Genomic DNA, 27,535 nt, shown 5'->3' with positions numbered 1-27,535 from the left:
CTAATTGGATTTCACACAGTTTGGAAGCACCACTAATTCATCAGATATATTAAAATTCAGCTTTAACATTCCTACTGGGTAGCTTGGCTATTGACCTTCCTCCCTCCTGCTTTTTATCCCATTCTGTTTCAAACTTACCCATTTCCAGTACTTAAATAAACAGGCACCGTGTGCTGCAGCCCCTTGAGAGCAGCATTTCTTCATGCATGAAGTCTTACAAGCTGCTGTGGACACACATGCATGAATATTTCTCATTCCACTTAAATAAGCATCACAAATGCTTATTCTGGAAATAATGCATATTGTTCAGGAGCTGGTGTCCCTGCTTTGGTTTAGTTGCCTCATAAAGTGGGCATAAAGCACTCATGATCAACCTGCTGGAGTTATGCAGCCTAATTAAGAGCATCTGCATTTTTCAGCAATAAAAAGGTGCAAAAATTCCTTCTTGAATCAAAGAAAACATTTGATCATCCTGACTGGCCCAGAACTTTCTCTTCTGTAGGTGAGAAAAGAAGAAAAAAAACCTCTACCGGAGAGTGGAATTTGATTGTTTCAAACTGTGTAGGTGGGCCTGAGTGGTCTCTGTGAATACAAGAAAAAGTTGAGATCTCTGAATAATGCATGAAGGAATGGAAAAGTCTCTGCATGTTTCTGTTGAGAGGTCACAGCGAAACACAGATGGCAGGGGTGACTTTTCCTGCCCTTCTTGGTGACTCTCAGCAAACACAGGAGTGAGGGGACAGCATGGCCACGATCTGGCCTGGTCTCCACGTGGGCGTTTGGTGGCCCAGGGGGGCAGAGATGAAAGGTGGCAGAGGCCCCTTCCCTCACTGCTGGGTAGCTCAGAGAAGGGCTCTCCAAAGTGCAATTAAAATATTTGTGTGGCACAGGCTGGGCATGCAGGAGTGCTCTGGGTCCACTTTGCAGTGTTAATGTTTGTGGTTTTCCTGCTCCTCTTTCTATTGCTTGTCAATTTTAAGCAGTGTTTTTTCAGGAAAGCAGATCGGTAATTCTCTTTCTGTGAATGCAAATGTGGAATCTATTGAGTGGGTATGTGCGTACTTTAAAGAAATAATTGAATCCAAACATCTCTTATTTTTAAATGCAGGAAACCAGAATCTAATAAAATGTAAATCAATTCAGTGTCTGCTTTGGGCTTGCAGTCTTCAGCCTGTTAAAAAGAAAAATGTATTAAGTGCTGTGCATTCCAATACCAACATCTTTATTTTCCATCACATTCCCTTAACCCTTCAGTCTTCTGAAATATTTTTCTTTGTGGGTGTGTGGTGAAGATGGAACTACCCACGTTCATCAATTCCCATATTCCTTCTGAGTCTTTCTGTGGGTCAGTCTGAGCGTGTTTGGTTTCTCTACTGTGCTTTGCTGATTGCAAACACCCAAATGACACATCCTAAAGCACAATTGCCATTGTGATTTAGGACTTTGGCTCCTCAGACCTGAAACAAACAGGCCGCTGCCAGTCTGACTTGGAGTACAGCTGATGGGGTATCAATAAATCCATGGGATTGCTGGTATGAGTTAAAACAGAGTTTAAAGAGATTTTAGTGACCTTCTCAGCTCAGTTAACTCTTGGTGCCTGTCTGGCTGCTGGTCTGACTTGCTCGGCTTAGTGCTGAGAGAGAAAGGACAGGAGCAGGCAGCTAAAATACGTTAATTGTCTTTAGCTAACAGATTATTGGATGTGTTCAGTTTGACCAAAGCAGCCTAGAAGAGAAGAGTCTTTCTTAATTCAGCTCTGTTCTTACAGGTTTTACGTGTGTATGGCACACAAATATCTTCTGTGGTCTTTTTGGCCCCAAAGGAAGCTGTTTCAGTAGAGAGTTTTCCCCCTGCTCTGACCTCTGGAAGCCCACAAGCTGAAGGACTGTGATGATTTAAAGAAAGCAAGTGGAGATTGATTTTCTAGGAGCATAATCTTTAGATTTGCAGAAATGTAGGGACTTTGAAGCTACTTATATACTGCTATCACTGTTCTGCTGCCTAAATTCCTAAAGGGGAGGGATATTGCAGAGAGAATGGTTTACAAAATCGTTATGACTGAAGGAGAGAGCTAGAAATAAGAACATTTTGTGACTGAAAAAGACATTTCTTTGAAGGTGAAGAGGACAGTTCAGCTCACCCTCTGTCACTGCTGTGCCCATGTTGGTCCTGGAGTGACAGTGAGGGACATCATCACCTGTAAGGGACAGCAAGGGGCTGAGACGGGGCAAAAGGAGCTGGGTAATCCTAACCCTTCAAAGCACCCCAGGCTCTGCACTGCTGGGTGATTCAGGCTAAGGCTGAAGTCTTCGGACTTTTTATTTCTAATTCTTTTTAATTGTTTTATTTATTAATAAATTACAGTTTCTAAATAGTGCTGCTGCCTCCTGGAGGAAGGTGGGAACAGCCAGTTACTCTGAGCTGTGCCAGCATAGGTCCTGTGTGTTCACTGCTCCTCTTCCAGGTGACCTCAGAATTCCTCTCTGTACCATCACAGGCATTGCAGCAAACTGTGAGCTCCCGTCCAGGGATGTGTGTGAGGCAAGCTCCATTTTGTTGAAACCCTGAAAAACGCTTAGTTCCACAAGTGCTGTATTAAAATGAAGCAGGGGCTCAGCAGCTCTCACAAGGCTGTAGCTTTTCCTTTCTGCAATTAAAATTGCTGCAGCAGACACTGATGGACTGTCACTGCAGAAATCCCAGCTATATTGTCCTCTCAGGGAAGCTTTTTCTCATATAAGCAGAGAAGGATTTCCTTTAACAAGGAAAACCTAAGGAACTGCAAACTAATCTCTACAACCTTCTATTTCTTCCATAATATATATCATAAAGGTTTTTAAAGATCAGGCCTTGGCACAAAGAAAAATGCTACCATCAGATCTGTTAGAAATAATGACTGTAAGAAATAAATTTGTGCATCATCGACTGGAGCGTGAGGATATGATTTCCTTCGTTGGAATTGCTTAAGCTACAGGAATTGGAGAGCAAACATTTCATGCAGTATGATCCTTTCCTAAATCAATATTGTCCTTTCAATCCTGAATTTCAAATTAAATATTATCCTCCCTTAAACAAAGGCATGCTTGGAAATCAATGCTGTTTATCTTGTCTGCTGTAGTTATATACACGAGTTTAATTTTTGTTATAGATGAAAAATGCTTCTAGACTGAGAACTGCAGAAAGACAAAGTCTTTCTGTTTTGCTGGTTCCTGGTGTCATTGCTGAGGGTGCATGGCAACAGTCACCAATAAAATCACCATTTTCAGGTGGCAGCATTGATCCTTGCACTATCTGGCTACTACTGGGGTTTGTCTTGTGCTTTAATAAATTTATAACTAAAAGAAAAACGCAGCATTTAAAAAAAATGATTCTCAGGTTATCATCTGGGATAATTTTTTTGTTGATATGAACCTTCTTTCAGGGTTTGTTTCTTTTTTCATGGTGTTCCAGGTGAATTATTGGATATAATTAGAGTGGTAGATCAGAGTAAGCTAAAGCAGAAAATATTCTTTGAAAAAGTCCTTACTGCTTGGGGGAAGACTTGTACTGCTTTTATTTATTTATTTAAACTGAGAAAACACAAGAAAAAAGACTTCTGAAGAATGGAGAGAAGACCAGTAATGTTGTTTGGGAGTCACTAAAAGCCTCTACACCATCACTGCAGGTAGAGGTTTGGCCTTGCCTGTCAAGAACAACCCTTAAATATTCCATACTGATTAACAAGGTCTCAAACCAGTTATCCCAGCATGGCCCCACTTCCCAGCTTCATGTCCTTCGGGGATGAGCATATCCAGGGCTTTCTTGTGGTGGGTTTCTTTTTTCCATGCACCCCTCAGGCAAGCTGGCTCTGGTGCTCTCAGATCCAGCAATGAGGTCACAGGTTTTCCCAAAGAAGGTTTACTCCAGCGACTTCCTGTGGACAGGAATCCATCTGGGACGTGTTTTAGGGACTCAGAGCAATCATCAGGGACTGGAGTTGAATAAACAAAAGGTAAATAGAAAATACCACACATGTGGTGAACATAAGCAACAGAGCTACAGCCCCATAATAGTGGACACCAGTTATTTTCTGAATTTTGCAATGTTTTGCACTGTTTAAGGAGAGAGGGGTTGGGTTTTGGCTGTCCTTTCTACTGTGTAGTGGTGAGCTCTTAATAGTGGAGGTTACAACAGGAAATCAAAAAGGAACAAATAAGGCAAATACAGAAGTTATTGCTTCCTGAATATTCAGAGTTCAGCAAGTGGATTACCTAATTCTCTGCCAGCCTCCAGTGCTCAGCCAGCCAGCTGTTCATAACTGTAAAATACCTATAATAACCTGCCCTCTGAAAGGACAGGAATGCAGAAAAGTGAATTGCAAGTAGCTCTGATTGACATGCGATCAGGTTCCTGTCCTTGAGCACGCTGGAACTTCTCCATCATGTTTGCACCCTTGGATCTGAAGGTTTTCTTGGTTGCCTGGACTTCCTTTGTGCTTGGGGTGGTTGTGGGCAGTCAAGGACAAAATCCACACTTGGGCTTCTGACCTGGAGACAACAAAAGCATCGGTGGGTTCTTTCTGATTTCCTGCAAAAGGCTGGGAAATTTTGGAAGCCTTTTGATCCAACTTTAGATCACGGATTTAACTGCACAGTGGAGCAGAGCAACCCACTGGTCTTTTCAGTGGCATAAGTGTAGTACTCAGCATTCAGATGGGAACTTGTGTGTTGAGCCAAACCCAATTATTTGCAAATGAATCAGCGCCACACATCCTCGGGGGGAGGGCTGTAATGCCAAGTGCTGGTTTGAAATGTCATCTTCTCTTTGGGAGAATTCTCTACAGATAGAGTTAGTTATTTTCAATCTAATTTTAGGCAATCAGAAATAGGAATTCACCGGAGTTAGCAGAGAAAATTCTAACTCTGATCAAAGCCATGGCAGATTTCAGCCTGCTCCATTTGGAAAGTCATGACAATGTGAAAAACAGGCTTTTCACCAAGGTTTGGCATTGTAACCAGTGCTGGCACTCACAGGCAGTGCTTTAATTACACATTATACTAACCAGTGTGAAATACTGAGCCTTATTAAGATAGCCAAAAGCCTTCTTTATAGTTGATTTATTAGAGCTTGAAATTAACTTTTCACAGTCCAGCTCCAAGAGATCAGTAGATAGGGAAATTCAGCTCTGCCTCCAGTGAGTTCTGCCATGGTTATCTCCAGTGCTCTCTCCAGTTCCTTCCAGTGCCCAGACATGGTAAAACACTGCTCAGCAGCAGCACCTCTCAGCCTCTTACCTCTGTTATTAAAATCAGTGCCGACCTTGTGCTTGCTTGGAATGGCTTCCTGGAAAAATGGAACTTTAGGAAGCCACCTTGGGCTCTGCTGGCTGCTCAGATGTGTGGGCTGCCCCAGGCTGGCTGTGCTGGAGCTGTTCCACACGGGGGTGTTTGCAGACGAGCATTTTTGCTGCTCCTGACACAAGATTTGGTCAGTATATGGCTGGGATATCAGGATATTGTTAGGAATTGTTAAAACAAGCCCATCCTCTGTAGAGAATTGCAGATCTCTGCCAGCTGAATATGGGGAGAAGCTCCCAGCCTGACGGAATTTTAGACTTTTCTCCTGCTGGAGTGCTCCCAGCAACCTGAATGCATTTTCACATTTCCAAACGCCCAGGTATCAGTTCTCTGATTAAATCAGTGGATCTGGAGCTCCCACATCTTGTGCTTTGCTTCTGTTTGATGCTACAAGGCAAGGCAGAGTTTGGAGCTTCAGGTACTGCAAGATAAAACTTCCTCCTACTGAGGATGGCAAAAAAGAGAGGAGCAAGGCACTCAGTGAGGGAGAGGCTGGCACAACACCTGCAGTAAATCTGTGGATTTAAATGGTGCTTGGATGGGAAAGTTGTCCTGTCATACTTTGGGTCTCTCCACCAAACCTTTTGGCTTTAAAGTTTATCATCAGGATTGCTCAGGAGGAGTCACATCTCTACATCTGTATTTACACCCAGCGGTTCTTTGAAGTTTTAGGCTCTGTAGGTACCAAGACACTCCCCAGGACGGGCAGTGGTGTCACAGCCCTGCCAGCATGGCATGAGGGCACCTCTCTTCTTCTTTTAGAAGTAGCTGTGTCATTCCTTCAGGTGACTGCTGTACCCTGTCAGCAGGGTGAGAAATGCCAAACCTCCTAGAAGTTGCAAGGGACATGTTTGGGGTTTATTTCTCTGTTTCTTTAATGACTCTGTTACACTTGATTTGCCCAGGGAAGTTGTGTGATGAGCACCTATGGGAAGCAGGACCACGTTAACATGGGTTGGGGGGAACAGCAGAGAGGCAGAGCCCCCTTCTGCTTCAGTGAAAGCTAAGCCACATCAGAATGTTGCCAATTAAAAATAAAATGAATGACTTTGCTCTCTCTGTAGGTGACCTGTCTCCACGATTTCTTTGGGGATGATGATGTGTTTATCGCCTGTGGTCCAGAAAAATTCCGCTATGCACAGGATGACTTTTCCCTGGATGAAAGCGGTAACATCAAACACACACTGTGGTTTTATTTGATTGCCATTCACTTGCTTGTATCAGATAATAATGCTGCATGCCTTTGTTCTGGTTTTTAAGGCCCAGTACATGGAATTTAACATCCTTTTGTGAGACTTATCCAGTCAGCAGATATTATAATCAGGCAAATACCGACTGAGGTAGCCCAAGTCAGAATAAATTAATTCCTACAGCGTTTTGACATCCACTGCAAAATCTGGGAGTGTTTATACTTTCAATTTTTTCCAGTCACAACCAGATAGATACATTTTTCTTGGGAACTAACCATCCTTATGTAGACACATGCATATTAAAGATGGGAACAAGCAACAGTTAAAAAATCACATTTCCACTGCTTTCTTCTGCTGATTCAAAAAGCAGGGCAATAATTCCCTTTTTGGGGGACATGACTGGGGCAGTGCCATTATTTTCCCTTGTTACCACTGCCAGCAGAAGTCTGTAATAATGTGAGTTTCTATGATCAATTAAGCCATGAAATCCTTGATTTTACAGATTTTACAGAGCTTGCTTGTAGGACTTACCACCCACTCCACGTGGAACTGTACTCACCTGTCCGCAGGTGCCAGTGAGTGCAGCAAGAGGAAATTAATGCCATTTTGACCATTTAAACTAAAAGAAAATGTGGTCTCCAAGCATCTAGGCTCATTTCCCGAAGCTCTAGGTGTGCTGTTTAAGGAACACAAGCCTCATCCTGTCCTCCATGCTGCAAACTGGCTCAGCATTGAGGACCAAAGAGGATTTTGCTGGATGCCAGGAAGTTAAGCAGCCTCTAATCTTCAAACACCGTGGTTTTTATGACTCCTTTGCAAGCCTGGTTTTATTTTAGTGCTGGTTCTTCTGACCTGTGTACTCCAGATGAACCCACTTGATGGTCTTGGGTAATTCAAAGAAAGTTTCCAAGGTTCAGTTGAGACTTTGCAGGCAGAGAATAAAGCCCGTGTCAGGCTGGGGAAGTGATCTGTAACCTGAGCTTCATATTGTTTTTTACCACTCAGCAGTTGAGTCAGCTCCACAGGGAGCTCCACGCTGGAAAACAGTTTGGATGCAGCCCTGGCAGAACAACTGGATGGAAAGCCCAGCTCTCTGCCTACACTTCTGGCCACTGCTCACTTTTCCAGCTTGGATTTCTCAGGCATAAAGAAGCCAAATTTGCTGTTGGGAAGGCACTGAGTAGCTGCAGGTCCCAGAGGTATTTTCAGGGGAGCCTTGCAGCTCTCAGGAAGCAGATGAGGAGCCATTGTACACCCATCACCCTTCCTGGTTCTGAGTCAGATGCTGCCAGGAGAAGTGTAATTCCTGAGGTTTTGCAGATGAGTGTCACTCACTAAAATCTCCTTTGTCAGGGGGAAATTTCTCTTGCCTGTTTGGATGACACACACCAGGATTGCTAGTTATTATGTTCACTCTGGCAGGACATCAGGAAACAAAAAGAGAAACAGCATAAGAGAGGATTATGTCATCTTTTTCCTCCTGGCTGCCCACCACAGCTTCCACCCTCTAATCCCTGCTGCTGAGCACCTTCCAGATGACATTGCTCTGTCCCTTTTGTAGCCACTGGTTTCAGCATTATGGAAATGTCACACTTTGGTGACATTTAGAGACCTGTTTACAGCAACTTCAGCACAGCCAGGTTTCCACCTCCTGCAAAAGCTCAGGGATTGCCTCTGGTGTACTGACACTTGCCAAGGACTGAGCTGGAGGAATTCCTCAGAGTCAGCCTTTCTGTGCTGGAAACTGCAAAGCCAGGTTTCCTTCCAAGGAATTACTCCCCTGGGAAGAAGATAAATTTGGAAGCCCTTTCAATGACATAACGTGAAGTATTTTTACTTTTTAGGTTTATTTTTTTTTTTAGTGAGTAATTCAGGTGACTAAACACAGCTGCCTGACACCCTTTAAGTCCCCTCACTACATCAGTACTGCTCTTCACGTATAAAAAACTGGGGCTGTATTGGTGCTGGACCTGTACAAGCCTTTCTGTGACATCACCTGTGAGAAGTCAAGTACTTTTGAAAAAAAAAAACCCACAACTTTTTCTGTCTCTGATTTACAATTTCAAAAATGGATTTAGCAGGAGAGAAAATAATCTGACTGTAGGTTTGATTCTTGCCATGCAGCATCCCTGGAGCACAAGGCCTCCTCTCCTCACATTCTTGTGCTGCCTGGCCCAACAGCAAAACTCTCTCTCAAACCATCTGGAAGGAGCAGAGATGGACCCTTGGCTGTCTGAGAATGAGGAAAGCCTGGGGAAAATGTTAAGGCAATTACACTTTCATAGATATACCGATATGTAATTAAATAACACATACATTTAGGTCAGACAACTTGCTTTCGGTTGACCAATTATTTATCTGCTCTGTGCTGCCTTAATTCCACTGGGGAATCCGTTCCAGGGGGTCCTCAGTGTGGAGCATGTGGAGCTGAGCTGAACTTTCCCATAAAAAACTGCCTGCACGTGGAACACGTAATTCACATCTGTAAAAACGACACATTTTTCACATCTTGGTGAGGACAAGCTGTTGGAGGAGATGAGGTGGGACTGGCTAACATTTGACAAAAAGGAAATCCCTTTTTTATTGCCTTCTTCTTAACTGGGTTGAGTCAATAACTTGGGGGTGGAAAGTTCTTTTTCTGTTAGCTCTCTGTAAATAAAGCCTGATTCTGAAGATCAGGCATGCCTGAAATCCTGGGATGCATGGAGGTTTGTTAGCATTTCAGTTCCCCTCTGCAGGACCCTGTAGATCATGTTTACATTTTCCACTCTTCCTGGCCTATTTATTTTTTAAGAAAGCCCACTTGGGGTTCTCTTCTGCTCACGTCTTCCAGGACATAAATCTGCTGGGCTTGTTTATACAAACCTTTCTGAAAGGGACCAGTGGATGTGCTTTGTAAAACCATTTTGTCTTCTTTGCTTTCTGCATCTGAGAAGTTGCAGCTTATTGAGGACAGAAGAGGCTGATTCCAGCTGGGTGAAAGCCTCCTGGGGCAGCTGCCCCATCTGCCACTTGGAGACTTTACATCACACCATGAGCTGCTTGCCGGCTTTCTGCACCTGAAGAAAGGGCACTCACCATTCCTATTACTGGGTCTTCATGGAAGGGTTACAGCAAATGAGCTGGATTTTTTTTTGGCCTGAGTGTTCCCTCAGTCAGTGCTGACCATTTTCATCGTGCTCATGAGAGCCAAGGGAAGGGGAAAGTCAGAAAATGTTTGGTAGGACAGAGGTAGGAGCCAGCCTGACACCTACAGAGTCTCAGCACCTCTTCTAGAGGAGCAGAGCTGTTCTCTTTGCCCTCCCCTTAAAGAGTCTCCTTTCAGCCCTGGAGAACAAGTGATGATATCAGCTTTCCTCTTGCCCTTGGTATTTTCTGCATCTCTTTGTGGAGCAGGCCCTGAGCTGCCCGTGGGTGTTTCACGCCTGGTGTCCACGGGCAGCGGGAGCAGCAGGGCCATAACCAGGTGGGTTTGTGTTTCCCCAGAGTGCCGGGTGATGAAGGGGAGCCCAGCAGGTGCCACGGGCAGCAAATCCTCGCCCACCCCTCAGAAGAGCTCAGCCAAGAGCCCCGCGCCCATGCGCCGCAGCAAGTCCCCGGCCGATTCAGGTAACCACCAAGATGGTGAGTGATTGTTTCTTGGTGTCTGCATTGAACTCTGCTCAAGGGAAAAGCACAAACTCTGTGTGTTTGCATAGGAAACTCGGGTGTCTTTTGCAAAGAAGAAGAAGCTACAGGGGCACTTCATAAATATTGGGAAGGAATTCCCTGGTTGGAGAAGTGCAACTGTGGCTTGAGGTTGTTCCACCCACAGTCTCACAGCCTCCTTCCCCAACAATGTTTTGAAAGATGTTTCCATTCCCCAGGCAGGAAATCAAGGCCCACAGTGCTCCCAGATGGTCCCTGTAGACAGAGAGTGATTTAAAGTAACCTCCTGTGATGCCTTTTCCTGGTCTTAAAATCAAGAATCAAAAATCAAACACGGTTAGAAGGGGAAAAGGGATTTTACCTTTGTATTTATTTTAAGGATCCTTAGGTGCACACGTCCAGGACAAATGCACCTCAATGCACACCCCACAAAAGATCTGGTATAATATTATAGGTGTTACTAATTAGCAGATCTATCAAAGATTCCCCAATGAAAGGCTCGAGTGAGCCCCTCTCCCCAAGGAACCTTCCCCTGGATGGTTCTATCTTGGTTTACAGAATGTGTTCTGGAGAGGACCTTGGGGTCTGGGCCACACTGATTCCTAGCTACAAAGCTTCTAAAATGTTGAGTCTCTCAGCTTGACAAACAAGTCCAAGAATGTAGGCAAAAAGCACTAGGAATACAGAAGCTGTAAAAAGGTATAACAGGGGTATAAAAGAAAAGGCAAAAAATCATCGTGGCATCACCTGTGCAAAGCAAATGGTGATTATTGCACAGCTCAGGAGTGGCTCCTTCCAATCATTATTTAAAGTAGACCAGTGACCTTGTGATTGTAGAACTGGTGATGGGTTTATTGATGTGACACTGAGACACTCACTCAGTAGTAGAAGAGAAGGAAAATGGGAATCCTGATTTGCTGCAGCAGCCTGCACCGTTTGAAATGCCTCCCTCCTTCTTCAGTAGCACCTGGGTTGGCAGCACACCTGGAGAGCTGCAGAGCTGTCAGTCCAAGGCTGGGCTGCATATTGCAGTAATTCTGGTAACTGATAGTTTTTAGAGTCATGGAGAGTTTCTAGAGTTGTGATTGATTTCTCACCTGCCTGCCTGTTCTGTTCCAAAAGAGAACCAGACATGGCCTATCACTAAAACAGCCAAATCACCAATTAAGCACATCAGATTTCCAGGAGAGCTTCACAGCTTGAGTTCAGGTGTCCCCCAGCATCAACACAGGTGATATAAACCAGAAATTCCTTTTCACCTTCGTGCTAACACACTGCATATTGCATGGGAACATCACACAACAGCTGCCCATCAATAGATAGGATTTATTAGATACAAAATTCTCTTGGCAGTAGTCAGAAGGATTTCCCCCAGGAAGCAGTTCATTTATTTAGGGTGTGTGGGTGTTCTTCAGCTACATAAAGAGCCAGTGTGAAATTGGCTGGCACATGCCAAGGCTCTGTGTTTTTTAAAAAATTATTTCTCTCATAAAGTTTTTCTTCAAGATTCCATTGTTGGCTGTCCTCAAACTCAGGCTTGCCATAATCTAGACCACTTTCACAATCCCAAATGCATGCTAAAGCTGTGTAGGCACATTGAAGGTGTGATGGGAAATGTGACATTGATTTTAAAAAACCCCAAATTAACATTCAGTGATGTGGGAGTCAGCTCCTGCATGAGCAGCTTTAAACCTTCTCCACAAGCATCAGGTGCTGATTCCCACCAGGACCAGACTTCAGTGCATGAACATAACAGTTTAATATGAAATGGCAACTATTGTGTGCCTGATTTTAACTGATTGAGTGACTCCAGGCCCAGGATGGTGACTCATCTGATGAGCTTTAATGAACACATTTAGCAGAGCTTTTCAGAGGGAGAGTAAAACAACCAGAAAGGCTGAACAATGACCTGTTCCTGGAGTTAAGGTCAGTAATGAAGAGCAAATCAGGTTTCTTTAATCTGTCCAGACAAGGGTCTTTCGTGCTTTCCTGTAATTTCAATAAAGGAGAAAATGGCACTTGTCCTGCTTAATGAGAATAAAAAAGACTGAACTCTTTCAGCACTGAAAAATAGACGACTCTTGTTTTCTCAGGACAGAGAGGAAAAAGAATACCATTGTGTATTCTTGTATTGAATTGGTAATAAATTAACAGGATTTACACATCTTTTAAGAATCAATATTTACATTTAGATGGATTTTGAAGTTATCACATTCAAAAAGCAAAGCTGAATGAAGTCTGATTAATAAAAGATGATCTGACCTATTTTTTTCCCCACAGAATCTCACCCATTTAACTTGCGAAACTATTGAAAGCAGTTTTACTTCAAATATATTCAATATTTCTGCTATGTGTTTGCTCTCTCACCCATTTGTACCTTTTGTCTAAGTTGCCTTTCACTCTGCTGTGGCTGTCATCAGAGTTTCCTTGGTTCTGTGTTGCTTCTATTCTTTCCAGTTCTTTTCTGTGTACCTTTCTGTATCCTTTTTGTAGGTTTTGTAGGTTCTGTATCCTTTTCTGTGTAGGTTTCTGTCTCCAAGGCCATTGTGACATATCTGGGTGCTGATGCCAGTGCAGGTTCAGAGGTAAATCTTTGGGTGAGAGAAGTCTGAACCCGCCTCTCAGTGAGGTGTCATGGCCTTACTGTGAAAAACTCAATCCCCTGTTAGCAGCCAGAGCCCTTCAGCTCCCAGGATATCCAAAAAAGTGAGGTTGCTAACCCACAGAAGCATTTTAAACATTGGTTTCTTGGCACGGTGCTTTTCTCTTTACTCACCATGCAGTCATTTAAATGAATGAATGAATGAATGCAAATTAAGTGAATGAATGAAGAATGAAGAATGAAGAAGTGATTCAGACCCCAATACTCACATTCCCAAGGAAATCCTTTCTCCCTTCCCTCAGTAACCCCCAACCCATATTTATACACTTCCTAAGCAATGCCAGTGTATTTCTGGCAAAATTGGAGTTACAAAGCTTCTATGTATTTCTAGCCTCAATTTTTCTTCCTCTGGAGTCAGCTTTGCTAAAAGGCACAGCTTACAGCAGTGAAATTCATACTAAACCACACCTGCAGGGCACCATCCAGTTTCTCCTCCTGACATGACAGAGGGAAACTGGGCATCAGGAGAAAAGTCTCTGTGCTGCTGCTCTGATCCCTGAGATTTGAATGGACTAGGGTCAGCATGAAGTTTGGCAACATTTCTTTAACAGACTGCTCCAATAAGAAGTCAAACCAAGCAAAAGCCAGAGCTAAATCTCAGGGGAGAAATACAGGAGAGAAAATAATGATGTCATTTGCCATTCTTTCTTTGTTAAAACAATATGAGTTTATCTTACACTAGCTGACATACCAAACAAGGGTGCAGTTGTATAAGACCATGTGCTGTGATGGGAGAGCTTATGATTTTTCAAACCAGGACAGAGTCATAGGTACATGAACTGAAATTTGAAAATGTCTTTGCCTTGATCTGGCTCGGGGAGAACACGAGCAGGGCGCTGAGGCTGCTGCAGGACCTCAGTGTCTCTGTCCACTCATGGCAGGGTTTGGACAGAGGGCCAAAAGCACATTCACCAGGCAGCAGCAATTAGCAAGCAGACCCAGAGTGTCCGTCTGTCCTGGCTGCAGGGCTGCTCCCCAGGGTCATTATAGATGAGTGTGTCCAAAAGGCAGCAGATGTCTGGGGAATGGCACACGGGAGAGAGCAGCTTGTTCCCCGCTTGTCCCTGCTGCCAGCCCACAGGGCACACCCACGAGAGATCCCCCTCACCAAACACGGTGGGAGAAGGATGTCAGCACTGCAGAGCTGAGTGCCTGGAAATTTGGAGGTGCCTGAGCAAAGGATGCCTGTGCAGTCTGAGTTCTTCCACTCCTGAGGCTTTATTTGTCTGTCTTGAAGGGCAGGATGGCTCGTGCTCACTGAACAAGCTGCTGTTCCTACATTTACTTCATGCTGTCTTTGCTCTGCTTGTTCCCTTTCTTTATTTTCTTGGTGGCACTTCAAACCCTGACCTGGAGACCAAACTATCCATGTATTTCATGGTCCTTTCTCTCACTCTTGTTGTGTACAAGCTCCTCAGAGTGGGATCTCATCTGCAGAATCCTGGGAACCCCAATCAAGCAGGGATTATTGACCTTACTTTACAAATTAGTAGACATAGATACCTACACATATTTTGAGCACTCACTCTGAGCCTCGGGCCCTGCTTTTTCCAGTTCTGTTTGTGGACAGAAATGTTGAGTTCAAAAGATGGACCTCACTAACCTGATTTGCAGGTCTTGGTGCTTATCACCACTGGAAATTCGGATCCAGAGCCCCAGTCATCCCAGCAAACATGAGCAACACTCGGGGAACAACTCCACATGAGAAATCTGACTTAAAAAGGGCCTAAAAACGGCTGAACAAGGACTTTTGACAAAGGCTTAGAGTGATAGGACAAAGAGGGAATCGACTTAAGCTGAAGGAGGGCAGGTTTAGATATTAAGAAGAAATTCTTTACTGTGGGGGTGGTGAGACCTGGCACAGGGTGCCCAGAGAAGCTGTGGCTGCTCCTGGATCCCTGGAAGTGTCCAAGGCCAGGTTGAATGGGGCTTGGAGCAACCTGGGACAGCAGAAGGTGTCCCTGCCTGTGGCAGGGAGTGGAACTGGATGAGCTTTAAGGTCCCTTCCAACCCAACCCATTCTGGGATTCTAAAATATCTGTGGGAGAAGCAGACAGAGAATTCAGTTTACCTGGATCTCTCATGGCCATCTCAAACGTGACAGGAATATTCTCCATCCTCCCTCTCATGTGCTGGACAAGCCTGATTTCTCTCCCAAGTACAAACTGCCTTGTGCATGGGGGGAGGTGGGGATCCTATGGAAAAAGGTGCATGTGCTCATGCAGTTAAAGGATCTGACATGCACTTTGAGGTAAATTGATGTTGCAGAGCAAATACAGTGCCATGAACAAGCCATAATGCACAAAGAATAACGTGGTGGGGAAAAAACCCCAAGAATTGAAATGAAAGCTGCTTCTAAAGCACAGTTCCTAATAGCTGAGTGTAGGTGAGATCCTGAGCTACCCTCAATCATCAGCAGGTTTTAGTGGAGCAGCAGTGTTACGCACCACCTGGCATCTGCTCTTTGCCTCCTGTTATTTTCTTGCATTTCAGTTTAAAGGAAACACAGGCAGGTTTGCTTATGAGCACTATTCTTCATTAGCAGACAGAGAAAATTAAGCTAGGCTTCTTCATTGTTGCTCCTGCTGCAGAATTCTGCTGTATTTGTAATGATATCCATCCGTCTCATTCCATTTCTGGTTTGGATGTCACATCTGGTTTTTTGTTGATGCTCATAAAATATTTACACCCCTGCTGTAGCACTTAAAACTCTCATTGTATTAGGGAATTTCTGTCCTGCCCTGCAGCAATTACATCCATTTTGCTGCACACTGACTCTGCTGTTGTTCCAGTCTTGTTTGTGGAAGGGAAATTGGGGTTTCTTGCAGAGTTGTTAGGTGGCATTCTTCAGCCTTAGGAAGGATCAGTGACAACTGGAGATAAAGAAAGAGGCATTTTAGAAACTGGAAATGGATTCTAGCTAATAGAGATTATATCAGTCCTCTTGTTCCCCCCATTTTCTTTGATAGGAAACACAAATTCACTCAGTGAAATAAAACATAAAAGAGATCCAAGTTCTTTTTTTACTGAATTGCCTTCATTATTTGGCATATAGTTAGAGAACTCTACCTTTTTTCCCCACCAGCCTGGAGGGCAGCTCATTTTGTAGAGCTGGAGCACAGTGAAGAGTGGCACAGCACAGTGCACAGGGGCCAGCAGGAAGCAGCTTCTGCCTTTCCAGAACTGTTTTTTCCCCCTACCAATAAAGCATGGTCTGAGTGGGATAGGGAGGTATTCCTCAATGATCTATAAATCATTTTTTCTACCACCTTTTAAAAATATCCATTTCCTCAGTAAGGTGCATTTGTCATAGGAAAAAAGCTGTGTGTGATGAATAACCTCCTCTTTCAGCAGGGGAGGAAATGCATGGAAATGATGGGTGTGAAGGCAGAGGAGCCACATCACCATGAATTTGTTGCATCTGAGCTGCTTTAACTGCTGGCAGCTCCTCCTTTGTCCTGGGGCTTTGAGCACATGTTTCTTTTCACTTTTGGACTCACCTGTTTGACCCCTACCTGTGCTACAAACCTGAGCTACCCCGCTGTTTCTCACAAGGAGGTAACAGAGAAGAGGGGTGAAGCTTTCTTAGGCATTCAAGCAAGAGCTGTGCTGCTTTTGCTCTATAAAAATACAACATTCACACATCTTACTCTATGATACTTCATACACTTCTTCAGTCTCCTCCAGACACTCAAGTACTTGATGAATTTTAAGTAATGATTTGCAGATTCAGCTGTTACAATTGAAAGCATCATTCCATCTGGCTCTTTGGTCACTTAATCCCACCCACAGCAAACAGGCTGCTGTTTGTGTAATTTGTAATGTGTGTAATTGCCATCTGACATTGCTTGTGTAGTGTTCAGGATATCTTCAGCCTCTGCGTCCCACTCATGCCCTTAAACTGTTTGAGAACACAGAAATTGTCATGTTTTTCTGGTGATCTGTGCCTCAGATCGACTTGGTGAATATTTGTTGTGTGAAATAGTGCTCCTTCAATTTATTTCATATTTCACTGTATTTTGCAGTCACCCTGAGCAGCTGAAATCCTGGAGTTATGTTTCTAGCTATGCAGTTCACTTGGGCTTTTTTCTCCTGCCTAACATGAATAAACCATCGTGTTTCTGTGTTAAGTACTTGGAGACCTTCCATCTCCCCAAAGAAGAAGGATTTTCCCCTTGTGTGCCTGATTTCCAGCTTGTGTCTTGTTTTCTGCCAGCAAACGGGACCTCCAGCAGTCAGCTGTCCACACCCAAATCCAAGCAGTCGCCGATCTCCACGCCCACCAGCCCAGGGAGCCTCCGTAAGCACAAGGTATTAAGTTTCTTATACCTTACTACATCTCCTTCTGCCTCAGTCCATCACATTTGTGGAACTCTGAAGTCATGGCCATATTCTCTGGAAGAATAACAACAACTCCTGATGTTCAAACAGTGGAATTCGGCCCTTTACCTATAAGGGTCGTCCTTCAGGGCAAGGTGGTGAACAAACCATTGGCCTGATTCCTCCCCTGGAGTGGTTAATGTGTGCTGGAGGCCACACAGAGGGATCAGAGCAGATAACTTGACCATGAACTTATGTCACTATTTGGAAAAGTCATTGATGGATATGGTTTCATGTAAACCCTCCTGTCCTGAAAAGCCTTAAGTGCTGGCAAATCAGGCCCCTAAACAGCAGAATGCAGATGTTACTGGAGCTCTGAAACATCACTTTAATGATGCTCCTCAAGAATTTAAATTTAATTATTTAAGGCCATGCTCTGTTTTACAAGAAGCAGGTGATTCTTACAGCTGGTGGGGTAATTGTGTTGTGGAAGAGTAGCTGGTTTTGCTGGTCACAGACAGCGTGACTAACAGGTAGCACAGCATCCTGGCAGAGATCAGGAAACCTGTGCTGGCTCATGGATAATTCATGCATTGATTTATTTAAAAGGTACAGCAGCTGTCACAGCTTTCTCAGTTCCTGTTATTCAGGGCCACTCTGTGCTGAGTCCAGACTTTCATTTCTGTGGGCCTTTGCATTTCTGGAGTAGCCACAGCGCTGCTTCCAACAGTTTTCACTTGATACGGAAACTGGAGCTTGGACACGAATGTGTGTGTGAGAGGAAGTCAGGGGGGTTTCTCTGTAGTAACCAGACTGTACCTCTCAGCCTGAGTGTGACTTTAAAAGCATTGACTCGGAATTTTTGAAGGGTAATTAAAAAATTCTGGTAGTGCTGAGGTTTTGCAGTCAGCAGCCACGTGGAACCCGCCATGGGCCACATTGCAGGGGTTGAACTAATTCTGTTTAACGAAGGCACAGCTGAATCCAAATGAAAACTGTGTTTTCCTCAGGACCTCACTCTCTTCTCAGCTGCTCAGTCTAAGTTTGAGGATAAACACCAATTTTAGCACAATGTGTCCAGATTTGTTATTAATTTGTAATTGAGAACAGAATCTGGCCCCTGGTCAGCAGTTCAGCAGGAGTAATGCTGTAAACTGCGTTCTTTGCTTCAGCATCAGGGACACAAAATACTTTCCAAACTTCCCATCTCATTTAGAACTTCGGAGATGAAGATTTGCTTCTTGGTCAAGACAAGTGAAACTCACCTTTTTAATCTTTTATGTATGTTTTCAGCTGGCTGATCTATGACCTTTCCAGTGCAGCCCTGAGACCATTTGTAATAGATGGTGGCTGCTGAGGGCAAAGCCAACCCAGCTGTGATTTTCTGCACTAAGTTAAGCCAATCAGCAAACACAAATGCAGCATTTTAGGTTACCAGAATATTCATGCATCGTTGTCTTTCTCCCAGGAGCAATTTCCTGCTTATGATGGAATCGCTTTTCTTTTTTCCCCTTAAAGCTCAAATGATAAATGCTTAGGTTGAGTTCACCACAAAGTCCTATTTTACCTCTTCTTGTATCTAGATTTCTGTGAATTTCCTTCCTGAATATTTGGGTTTTTCTTCATTTTGCTCACAGTTATTACTTTTGTGTGGGTCAGAGTTCAAAAAGGTCCCACAAGAGCTTTAGCCCTCAGCCTGGTTCCTGTACCTAATCCCACACAGAACGTTAAACAAATGGAATTAAATGGTTACCCCAGAAAGGGACACTGGAAAAGCTTTTGGTCCAAATAATAAATTTGGGATTATTTTCTTAACCCTTCCAATTGATTAGAAGTTGCTTAAAATAAAGAATAAACCATGGAACATGTGATTTTCCTGGAGATTTGTCCTGAGGGCAGCTGTCAAACCAAGGTAAGACTCTTTATTGTGGACTTAGGTTTAAAGAGATGTGTTTAAGGCAAGGTGCTGCTCTTTCATGCATGTGCTGGAATGGACACATTGATCCAGAACAATAAAAAAACACTTCTCAAACTTATCCCCAGACAGTCAGCAGGAACAGAGATGCTCTTGCTCCTCTGTGCAAGGAGCCTGCCTTGATTTTAGCCTTGAACTCCCTGGATTCTGGTGAGCCCAGCCCAGTCACCAGTGCACGATTCCTCCACCCTCTGACCTGCCAGGAACTGAGCCACTCAGCTGCTTCCTTTTGTGTGGCCAAGGGTGGGAACTGATGGTGAGGGTTAACATTTTCTCCTTTCTCCCTACAGGACTTGTACCTGCCCCTGTCTTTGGATGACTCCGATTCCCTTGGGGACTCCATGTAGAGCGACGTGGAGCTAAATGTCCATACTGCATTTGGGATCCAGCAAAGTACTTCTGCCAGAACAAGCAGATAGGTGACTGGTGCTTTCAAGTCAAAGGACACACGGTTATATGTCATTTTTGTTCTGTGATTTATCCTCTCTGTGCCACAAACCAACACCTGCCAGTCTATAGAGATAGAGGGATACCATTCTTCTAAGTTACAGGGATGCAAAATGGGCATTGTGAGAAATTTGGGGCCGATGTGCCAACGATCCTGTGCATTTCCCATCTTCTTCTATTATTTCTTCTGCTGCAACCATGTGATTTTCCTAGTGATAGTAAAGTAGCTCCCCTGGAGGTGTGCAAATGGACCCCTTGCTGAGCAGTTTGCAAGCTGGAGTAGAGCAGATGATGTTCTCCACCTGTGCAAACTGCCAGCCTTTGCCAGCTCGCCTGCTCCTCATCCACAGCCCCAGTTTTGGCACCTGCATTCTAACATGTCTTGGTTTTATTGTGGAGGGCAGGAAGGAAAATGACTTTCTAGTTTGATGCTTAATATGCCAGCAGAAGCTTGGATGAGATGAGGAATGATTGTGTCAGATGCTGAGTAAGGTTAGTGCAATAATTCAAATTATTCAAATATTATTTGGCCTTTTTTTTTTTTTAATAATTAAGCAAAAACCCATAAATCAGCTGAGTTATCTGGAGTAGAACACCTTCCACATGCAATCCAAGGATGCTGCTAGCTGGTAACAAATATTTATACCTCCCCTATGGTATCTCTCTATCTCTGTAACAGTAATGCCTTGAGAACAGCCAACACTGAAAACACTGTGAGAATTTGTTTTCAGGTTTGACACCCTATAGGTCACTTTTTATAGCAAAAAATCAATACACTTTTTATAAAGGAAAACCTTGTATCTGTGTTTTGGGAGTAAGGATTCAAGCTCCTTCTTTTTTATAAAAGCTGGTGATTTTCTTTTGTTTAAAAAACACGTTCAGAAAAAAAAAAAAGTACAAAAAAAACCAACCACAACTGCAGAACAATAATAACAGCAACTCAGTTTAGAAATCTTGTCATCACTGCCAAAACAGACACGTGTAGGGGGGAAAAAAATGGTCAACTCAAAATATTGAATGTTTTGATAGTTTTTGTAATGTTTAAGATTACATATTTGGTTTTTTACACTTCAGTATTCCTAACTATGGCCAGATTCTCTACTTATATAACAAATGAAGTTTTGTGGTGTTCTAAAACCCGTATTTTAAGAAACTCTTCTATCTGAGAAAAACAAACTCGCTGTATTTAGAGAAAGCTTTTGCTTTTATTAATCTGTAATGCCTCCTCCAGAATGCAAAGTTCATCTCCTCACGCAGGGCTGGTGGTTTTTACAGCGCTGAAGCTTTGTCCTAGGCCAGCTGCCATTGCCTCCCTCCCTCATGGAATAAGCTTTGATGAAACTGATTCTTGCAGAACTTTACCTAAATGAAATCTGTGCAATCAGGTCTTTCTTTGTTGCTCTATTTGCCTTTCTTTTTTTCAACACAGACACCTACTCCCTCTTGCCTTGCAACCCCTTGTGATTAGGATGGATTTTATCCTTGTGCTGTTTGATGCTCCATGAATGCTGGGTTGTTCCCAAAGCCACTCCACGTTTTGTTTGCTTGCATTGCTGGGATGAAACAATCTGTGCAGGCTGCATCCTTCAAGGCTTGTGTGATCATACTTCTGATTCAACTTTTTAAAAGAGATTTATCAGAGAGAGGCCAGGATTGGGAATTGTCAAGGGGTCACAGTTATCATGCACCAAATTTGCACCCAGAAGTCTTAGTGCATGATCATTTACACCCAGAGTTTTGCACAAGAAACCATTTGTTCTCACTGATAACTTCATTTGATTGAGTAACTCTCTGACTGCACAACTGCTAAATGGTCATTTTAAATATTGTAAATAGAATCCTGGGGTTGGTTCACAGGCTAAGGGCTCGTGTTGAGGGTTTGTGGGGGGGAAAGGATGGTGGTGTGGACAAAGCTTGGGTGCAGTAGCCAGCACACCTCTGAGCCCTTGGCACTGCTGAATTTCGTGTCTGAATGGGAGCAGGTCTCTGAGTAACCCTGTGCCTCAAGCTGTCTGTCTGTCCCTGCAGGGACAGCTCTGTTCTACCTCACTGGGGGTTGTGAGGCCAAATGTTGGTTAACATTTGTCAAGTGCTTTCAGATCCTCTAACAGAAGGTGCTGAAATATTCTGGGTGCAGATTTGGTTATGGGTGCTAATTTTTGGCTGTTTAATCCCGTGAGTGCTACTGTAGACACTGGTCATGAGCAAAAAGGACTTTTTTTAAACATAAGGATGTCAAAGGCCTTGGTTATGCTAATAACAATATTATTCATCAGAGCTTTTGTCTTAGGGAAAGCTTTAGTGGGACAGATAATTTGACATGCTTTTACCCTCTCCTCTGTTCTGGTGATGGAAATCTCACAGTCCCTCCCTGAGTCTCTGCTTTTCCAGGGACCCTGAGCAGTAGCCATGGATGGACTGGGATTGCAGTCCAGGGTGTTGTCACACGGTGACAGAGGCCATTCCTGTCACAGTCAGGGTCAGCCTGTCCTGCCACCTTTCCTCAGAAAAAGCAGGAGACCAGCCATGCAATCCCATCCAGGTTCTCTTGCTGCTCAGTGCAGGACACTCGCCACACATCCGCCAGGAAACCCAAATCTCTGCTATCCTGGGCTGCTCTCTGCAGCCTGAGCTGCTGGAGCTGGTGGTGGTAGGAAAGGAGGCTGGGAGATGCTTTTACCCAGTGGCTGGGAGTGCAGTTTGTGTAAGAGAAAGCAGGATCCCAAGGGAGGAATGATCCTTTGTTTGGATGGCTGTTGAGAAGGGCTTCCTTTCCTCCCTGCCAAAAACTGTGTTTGGTTATTTGGAGATGTTTTTCCTGGTGGAGCATCACTAAGAAATCACTGAGCTCTTCCTCCTGAGCTGCACCTGGTGGACACATCTAAAACCTGATCCTGCCAGCTCTCCCTTGGGAATGCAGCTTTGTTTGCATGAGGATCATCCTGTGGTGGAGCTGAGCCCAGCAGTTCCTTCAGGGAATTAGGGAGACCTTTGAAAAGGCCTGAAAGAATTAAAAAAAAAAAAATGTTCAGTGGGAAAAATAGCCATTCAAACCAGCAGAAGCCACAAAGAAAACAGGGTATGAGGCCAAACTCCCAAGTTTTAAGAAGCAATTTTCTATGTAGAAATGCCTGGGCAGTAGAAGTCAGTGAACATTTCAGCTGTAGCATAGAGTGAAGTCTGTATTAATGCCAATATTGCATGAGTTCTTGTACAGAAATGCATGTGGAATGTTACATACATTCAGAACTAGTTATCTTTGGCTTTGTAGGATCCCTTATGTAGATTTGAATACAAAGAGAAACAGTGCACAGGCATCAGACCTTAGTTTTTTAAACATAAGGACAGCCCTCATTCAGGAAAGAACTTAAAAGCTTAAATTTTAGCACGTGCTTTACTCCTGTTGACTTTTCATGAGATTAAGCTTGGGTTTGGTCAGAAAGCTTTCCTGAACTGCTGTGAATTAGTAATTACTTCCAATATACTACAGCAATTCCAGACCCTGGGAGATCCTGGAGCAGATGATAGGAATTCCACTATATACTCCAGAGTTCACCTTTCATATTTATATTTTTTTTACATTTACAAGTACAATAAAGCTCCACATGATATGAGGATTTGCCATATTAATTCTGCTGTAAAACCCCTGTCTAATTTGCCTCACGAGGCTGCCTTTAGTGCTTTCGGAGACTAATTGAATCACTGGGACGATATTGTTTTAAAACAATACAGTATTTAAAAACAAATTGGAGAGACCCTTAAAGTAGTAGGGCTTTGTTTCTTTGAAATCTGCCTTCATTCAGTATAATTTAGCAAATTTGCATATAAAGATCCCTGTTTCAAACACAATCATTAGGAAGGAATAGCACAGACTGAGGGCTTTAGCATTCATACACTCAGGTGATGGTCTTGACTGTAGAAGATGAGCGCAATGCAGCAAAACCTTCAGCCTTGGGATTTTTATCAGTTGTACAGCATTTATAATCCTGAAGTTTCTGTTTTAGAGCCTCATCTGTTAAACGATTTGGAGCTAGTTCAGTTCCACCAGCTAAATATCTTGAAGTGATTTGGAAAGAGTTTGATAATGGGATTTTACCTTGGTTTGCTCTGTGATGGGAGTTGGAAGTAGCTTTCCCCTACCATTGCCTGTGTTTCCTTTCCTATATCTGCACATTATTTATTGTCTTCTCAGGAGCTAGAAGCACTAATTGTGTCATTTTCACAGACAGTAGAAGGATTCTGCTTAGAAAACAATTGCCACATCTCTCTCATCCTCAGCTAACACATGTAGGCATACAAAAAAATCACACTTGGTTGAGCTGCTATTTCTCATTTGCTTGTTGAGTACTTCTGAAGAGGAAAAAAAGGAGGGAGAACCAAAAATAGTGGCAAACAGCAAAGCACTGTTATACCCAGGCATTTCCAATGGGAAGCAAGGGCATTAAAGTGTTAGTTTCTCCTTATCCATATGGATAACATTTTCTAGGATGCCTTGTCTTTGCTTTCTCATGCCTTTGAGGTCAGTGCTGCTCTTCCAGCACACCCTGTGGGAGTGCTCTGTGATGCCAGGCTGAATCCCTACACAGACACTGTTCCAGGGACAGCCATCCCTGGAAGTGGCATCTTCTCTGCAGGGGCACAGTGTGGATTTTCCAGTCTGAGCCTTTCCCCAGTGTGCTGTGAGAGCTCTGGCGTGATTTTTGTCACTGACCTCAGTGGTGCCCCACAGCCATGAACCAAGAGTTCTCTTTCACTGTAGGAGAGGCAGAATCATTTTTAGAGAAAGGAATAAAAAATAGCCAAGTAAAGTAGATAGAAAATTAGTCTAGAAAGTGTCTCCTCAAGCTAAGACAATCCATAGCCAGAGAAAAGCTCTGTAGAGGTGTGTTTGCTGCATGCCAGGTGCTGACCATAACCACAACAGAACCAAACAGCTTCTTTTGCCATGTAATGACTTGGGCCCCAAGTTATTTTTCTGGTTGCTGATGGAAGCAGGCTGGGACACTGTTTGGGGCTGATGAGATTCTTTGTAGAAGCAAATGGATGGCATGAGATGAAGATCTTTTTTCTGTGTATCTAAAGAGTCAGGCCAGTCCATGCAACAGGAAGAGTGCTTTACACGAGACACCTGGAAGAGATCCAGCTGAAACCCCACCTTGGTGTAATGAGAGCAGGAAGGTGAAGACTTTAAGTGCCTTCTTACATCCTTTGGACTGTGCATGTGCCCAGCAAGGCCTAGGGGACAGCAGCCTTGACCATAGCAGACAGGGCACACTTTAATTCTCGAGGTGTTTAGCCCATCTCGTGAAAATTGCTGTCTCCAGAATCACAGATTTCTTCTGGCTGATGCCTCTGTCCCATCTGCATGAATCTGAGCCTCTCCACAGTATCTCAGGAAATGGTAAAGCTGAGTCTTGTGCCTCACAGCTGCTCCTCACTGTGGAGTGACCAGGACTGGGTTCTGCTGCAGCAGTTGTTGATTCTGCTGTTCAGATGTTCTTCATCCTCCTCCTCCTCTGCTCCTGGCTCGAGAGCTGGTGTCTCCTGGTGCCTGCAGGTGAGAGGCTGGGAGCAGCAGTGTATAGACCCCACTCTGTTTTGTCTCCTCTGGAACAGTTCTAGTCCGTGATGATTGAAGGTCTGAGGCCAAGCTGACAAACCCACGTTTTAATAGGGAGAGGGGAGATTTTCAGGGAATATAAGGTGGATGGAAAGGCTTTTTCCAGCAATGCCATTGCACAGCTGCTCTGACAGGATCCCAGTTGCAGGGCGTGGTATGAGTGCTACACCTGCACGTGCAAATGTGGAGTTTTGGGGTCACAGACCACTGTCCATCCCTCAGGACACCGCTTAGAGAAGGTTAAACATAATGACAACTATTTTTGGCCAACAGATGAGCTTCTGAGCAAATGAGAATCACACCTAGTGGATTCAGCAGTGGGGTTTCAGAGCCAGTGGGGTTTCAGAGCTGCTGGGGTGTGGCACAACTCTGGAGAGATCACTTCTCCTTGTGCTGTGGTGTCCCAGTGCACAGAGGGCTGGTCCCAGTACTTCCCTCCACCTGCAGGGTGCTTTGAGATAAGCTGATACAGAGAGCTTGCTTTTAAAATGTATTCATTACTCACCAATGTCTGAACACATTGTAGAAGCAAACTGTGTCTCTGGCAAGTCTCTCACAGAACTCTGGCTCTCTCAAAAACTCTGCTGGAAAAATCCTTAAGTATTTCAGTTATGGTGAAAGACACCTCATTATTAGTTCCCCATCGAAACCATGGGGGAGCCAGCAACATCCCTGGGAGGAGAGGAAGGTGATATCCTCATCCAGCAACCCATTTCTCTCCTGCCTGAATACAGCCCCCCACTGCCCCTCTTTTTATTAGAGGTATGTGCACATATCAGAGGCATTTCGTGTCACCATTCAAAATACGGGCCTTGTGTTTATAAACAGTGAATAAATCTGATTATTCCAGTGGCTTTCTACCAAGAAAACAGTGGGCCAGGTGTTGAAAACCTTGTTTAGAAAGTGTTTGTGGCCAGATGTCTACATGGGAGAGAGCTGCCTTGCAGTGTCCTTGCTTAGTGCACTTGAACTCACCTATTGTGACTCTTGCTCTTTATCTCAGTGAACTCAGGACTCTTGAGCCAGTTTAGGGGTTCCCTAGGTCTGACAGTTTAGCACTCAAACTGAAGAAGGAGGAGGATGCCCAAAGGGAATTAAGAAATCTTGGCAATAATTAATCTGTCAGCTGAAAAAAGGAAGTTGGCACCATCAGGGAAAGATGCTGTGATGGAAAACACGGGAAATGAAGGGAAAAGCCTGTTCCTTAGAGGAATGGTGGGGGATGTTTGTTAAGGGGTAGGTACTGAGTCGTGAAATGAGCTGGGGCTTCAGAGAAAATCCAATGGCAGGGAGAGCATGAGGCACAGCCCTGGACAGGTCAGTGCCACTGATGGGTGAGAATGATGAAAGACAAAAGCCAAGAAATTCTAGGGACAAACTAAAGAGAACGCTGGGGCTAACTGGGGATCTGTGGCTTGGTTTGGACAGAAGAACAGGAGCAGCTCCTGGCTGCTTGTTGAGACTCACTGTCCCTGCAGGTACCTAGGCCAGGGGACAGGTACCTGCCACAGCAGTGTCTGTCCCACTCCCCTTGGCAGAAATAAGGCCAAACTTGGCTGCAGGCAGGAGAATGTGGCATGAAGCTCCCCCCCCGCTGCCGTGTAACTCTCCTGCCAGCATGTGCCATCCCTCAAAGGGAGAAGGAAGATCCAGCCCTTTCCTGAAGGACAGCACCAAGCTGTGAATTCACACTCCCCATCAGATCAGAAACAGCAATTAATGATCAGCGTGCCCTGGCTTGGGGAGGACAGACGTGGCACTCTGGAGAAGAGAAGATAATAATTAGGGCATCTCAGAGCCTCCCATCCCTTCCCACAGAGCTCCCCATCCCTTCCCACAGAGCTCAACAAACTCTGTGAAAAGTGGCAACCCAGCTGCACCAGGATGAAAAGCCAGGACAGGCTCCTCAGGGAGGTTTCCTGGGTTTGCTGTGTGGGCACAGGGGTGATGCTGATCTTGCCCAGGAAATGCCCAGCTCGTGTGTGAGGGCTGCTGCGGCCACCACAGCAATGGGAAGTCTGTGCTGAACACAGGCACCTGTGTTTAACACTGGTTTTCTCATGAGATGTTTTTCCTAAGTTCAGTTGAGCTAGGGTGCTTGTGAATTTAATCCTAAACCACAAAATCACTGACTTATCCAAACACTTTTTTGTTGTGTAGGCTCAGATTATTTTTTTTGTTGTTGCATAAAGATTGCACCTCTTTGTTTCCATAAATTCTCAGACACTCAGTATAATGCAAATGGAACCCAATACACCTAATTTTCTGCTGCTTTAACCAGGCAGAAGCTCCTCTGTAATTAATCTATGAATCTATTTGGTCCAAGGTTGGTCTCCT

General features: G+C 44.2%; 1 protein-coding gene across 6 annotated transcripts in view; it reads left to right on the top strand.

Moving 5' to 3' along the window:
• The window catches only part of DCX (doublecortin), a 71,876-nt gene extending 45,335 nt beyond the window's left edge, over window positions 1-26,541 (top strand). For 3 of the 6 annotated variants that reach the window (XM_042039832.1, XM_042039835.1, XM_042039834.1), the window contains 4 exons: window positions 6,401-6,503; window positions 10,013-10,150; window positions 17,053-17,150; window positions 19,422-26,541. In XM_042039832.1, the coding sequence (XP_041895766.1) occupies window positions 6,401-6,503; window positions 10,013-10,150; window positions 17,053-17,150; window positions 19,422-19,478 (396 nt within the window). In that variant the 3' untranslated portion in view covers window positions 19,479-26,541. The remainder of the gene's footprint in view (window positions 1-6,400; window positions 6,504-10,012; window positions 10,151-17,052; window positions 17,151-19,421) is intronic. The other 3 variants (XM_042039836.1, XM_042039837.1, XM_042039838.1) reach the window with 3 other exon arrangements.
• The last annotated feature ends 994 nt before the right edge of the window (window positions 26,542-27,535 follow it).

The sequence above is a fragment of the Corvus kubaryi genome, unplaced genomic scaffold, assembly GCF_017639235.1.
Source record: "Corvus kubaryi isolate FWS band 111438036 unplaced genomic scaffold, C.kubaryi_AGA036_p1.0 37395, whole genome shotgun sequence".
NCBI classification, from domain to species: domain Eukaryota; kingdom Metazoa; phylum Chordata; class Aves; order Passeriformes; family Corvidae; genus Corvus; species Corvus kubaryi.
The sequence above is the reverse complement of the archived record's forward strand: the minus strand, read 5'-3'. Positions and strand labels throughout refer to the sequence as shown.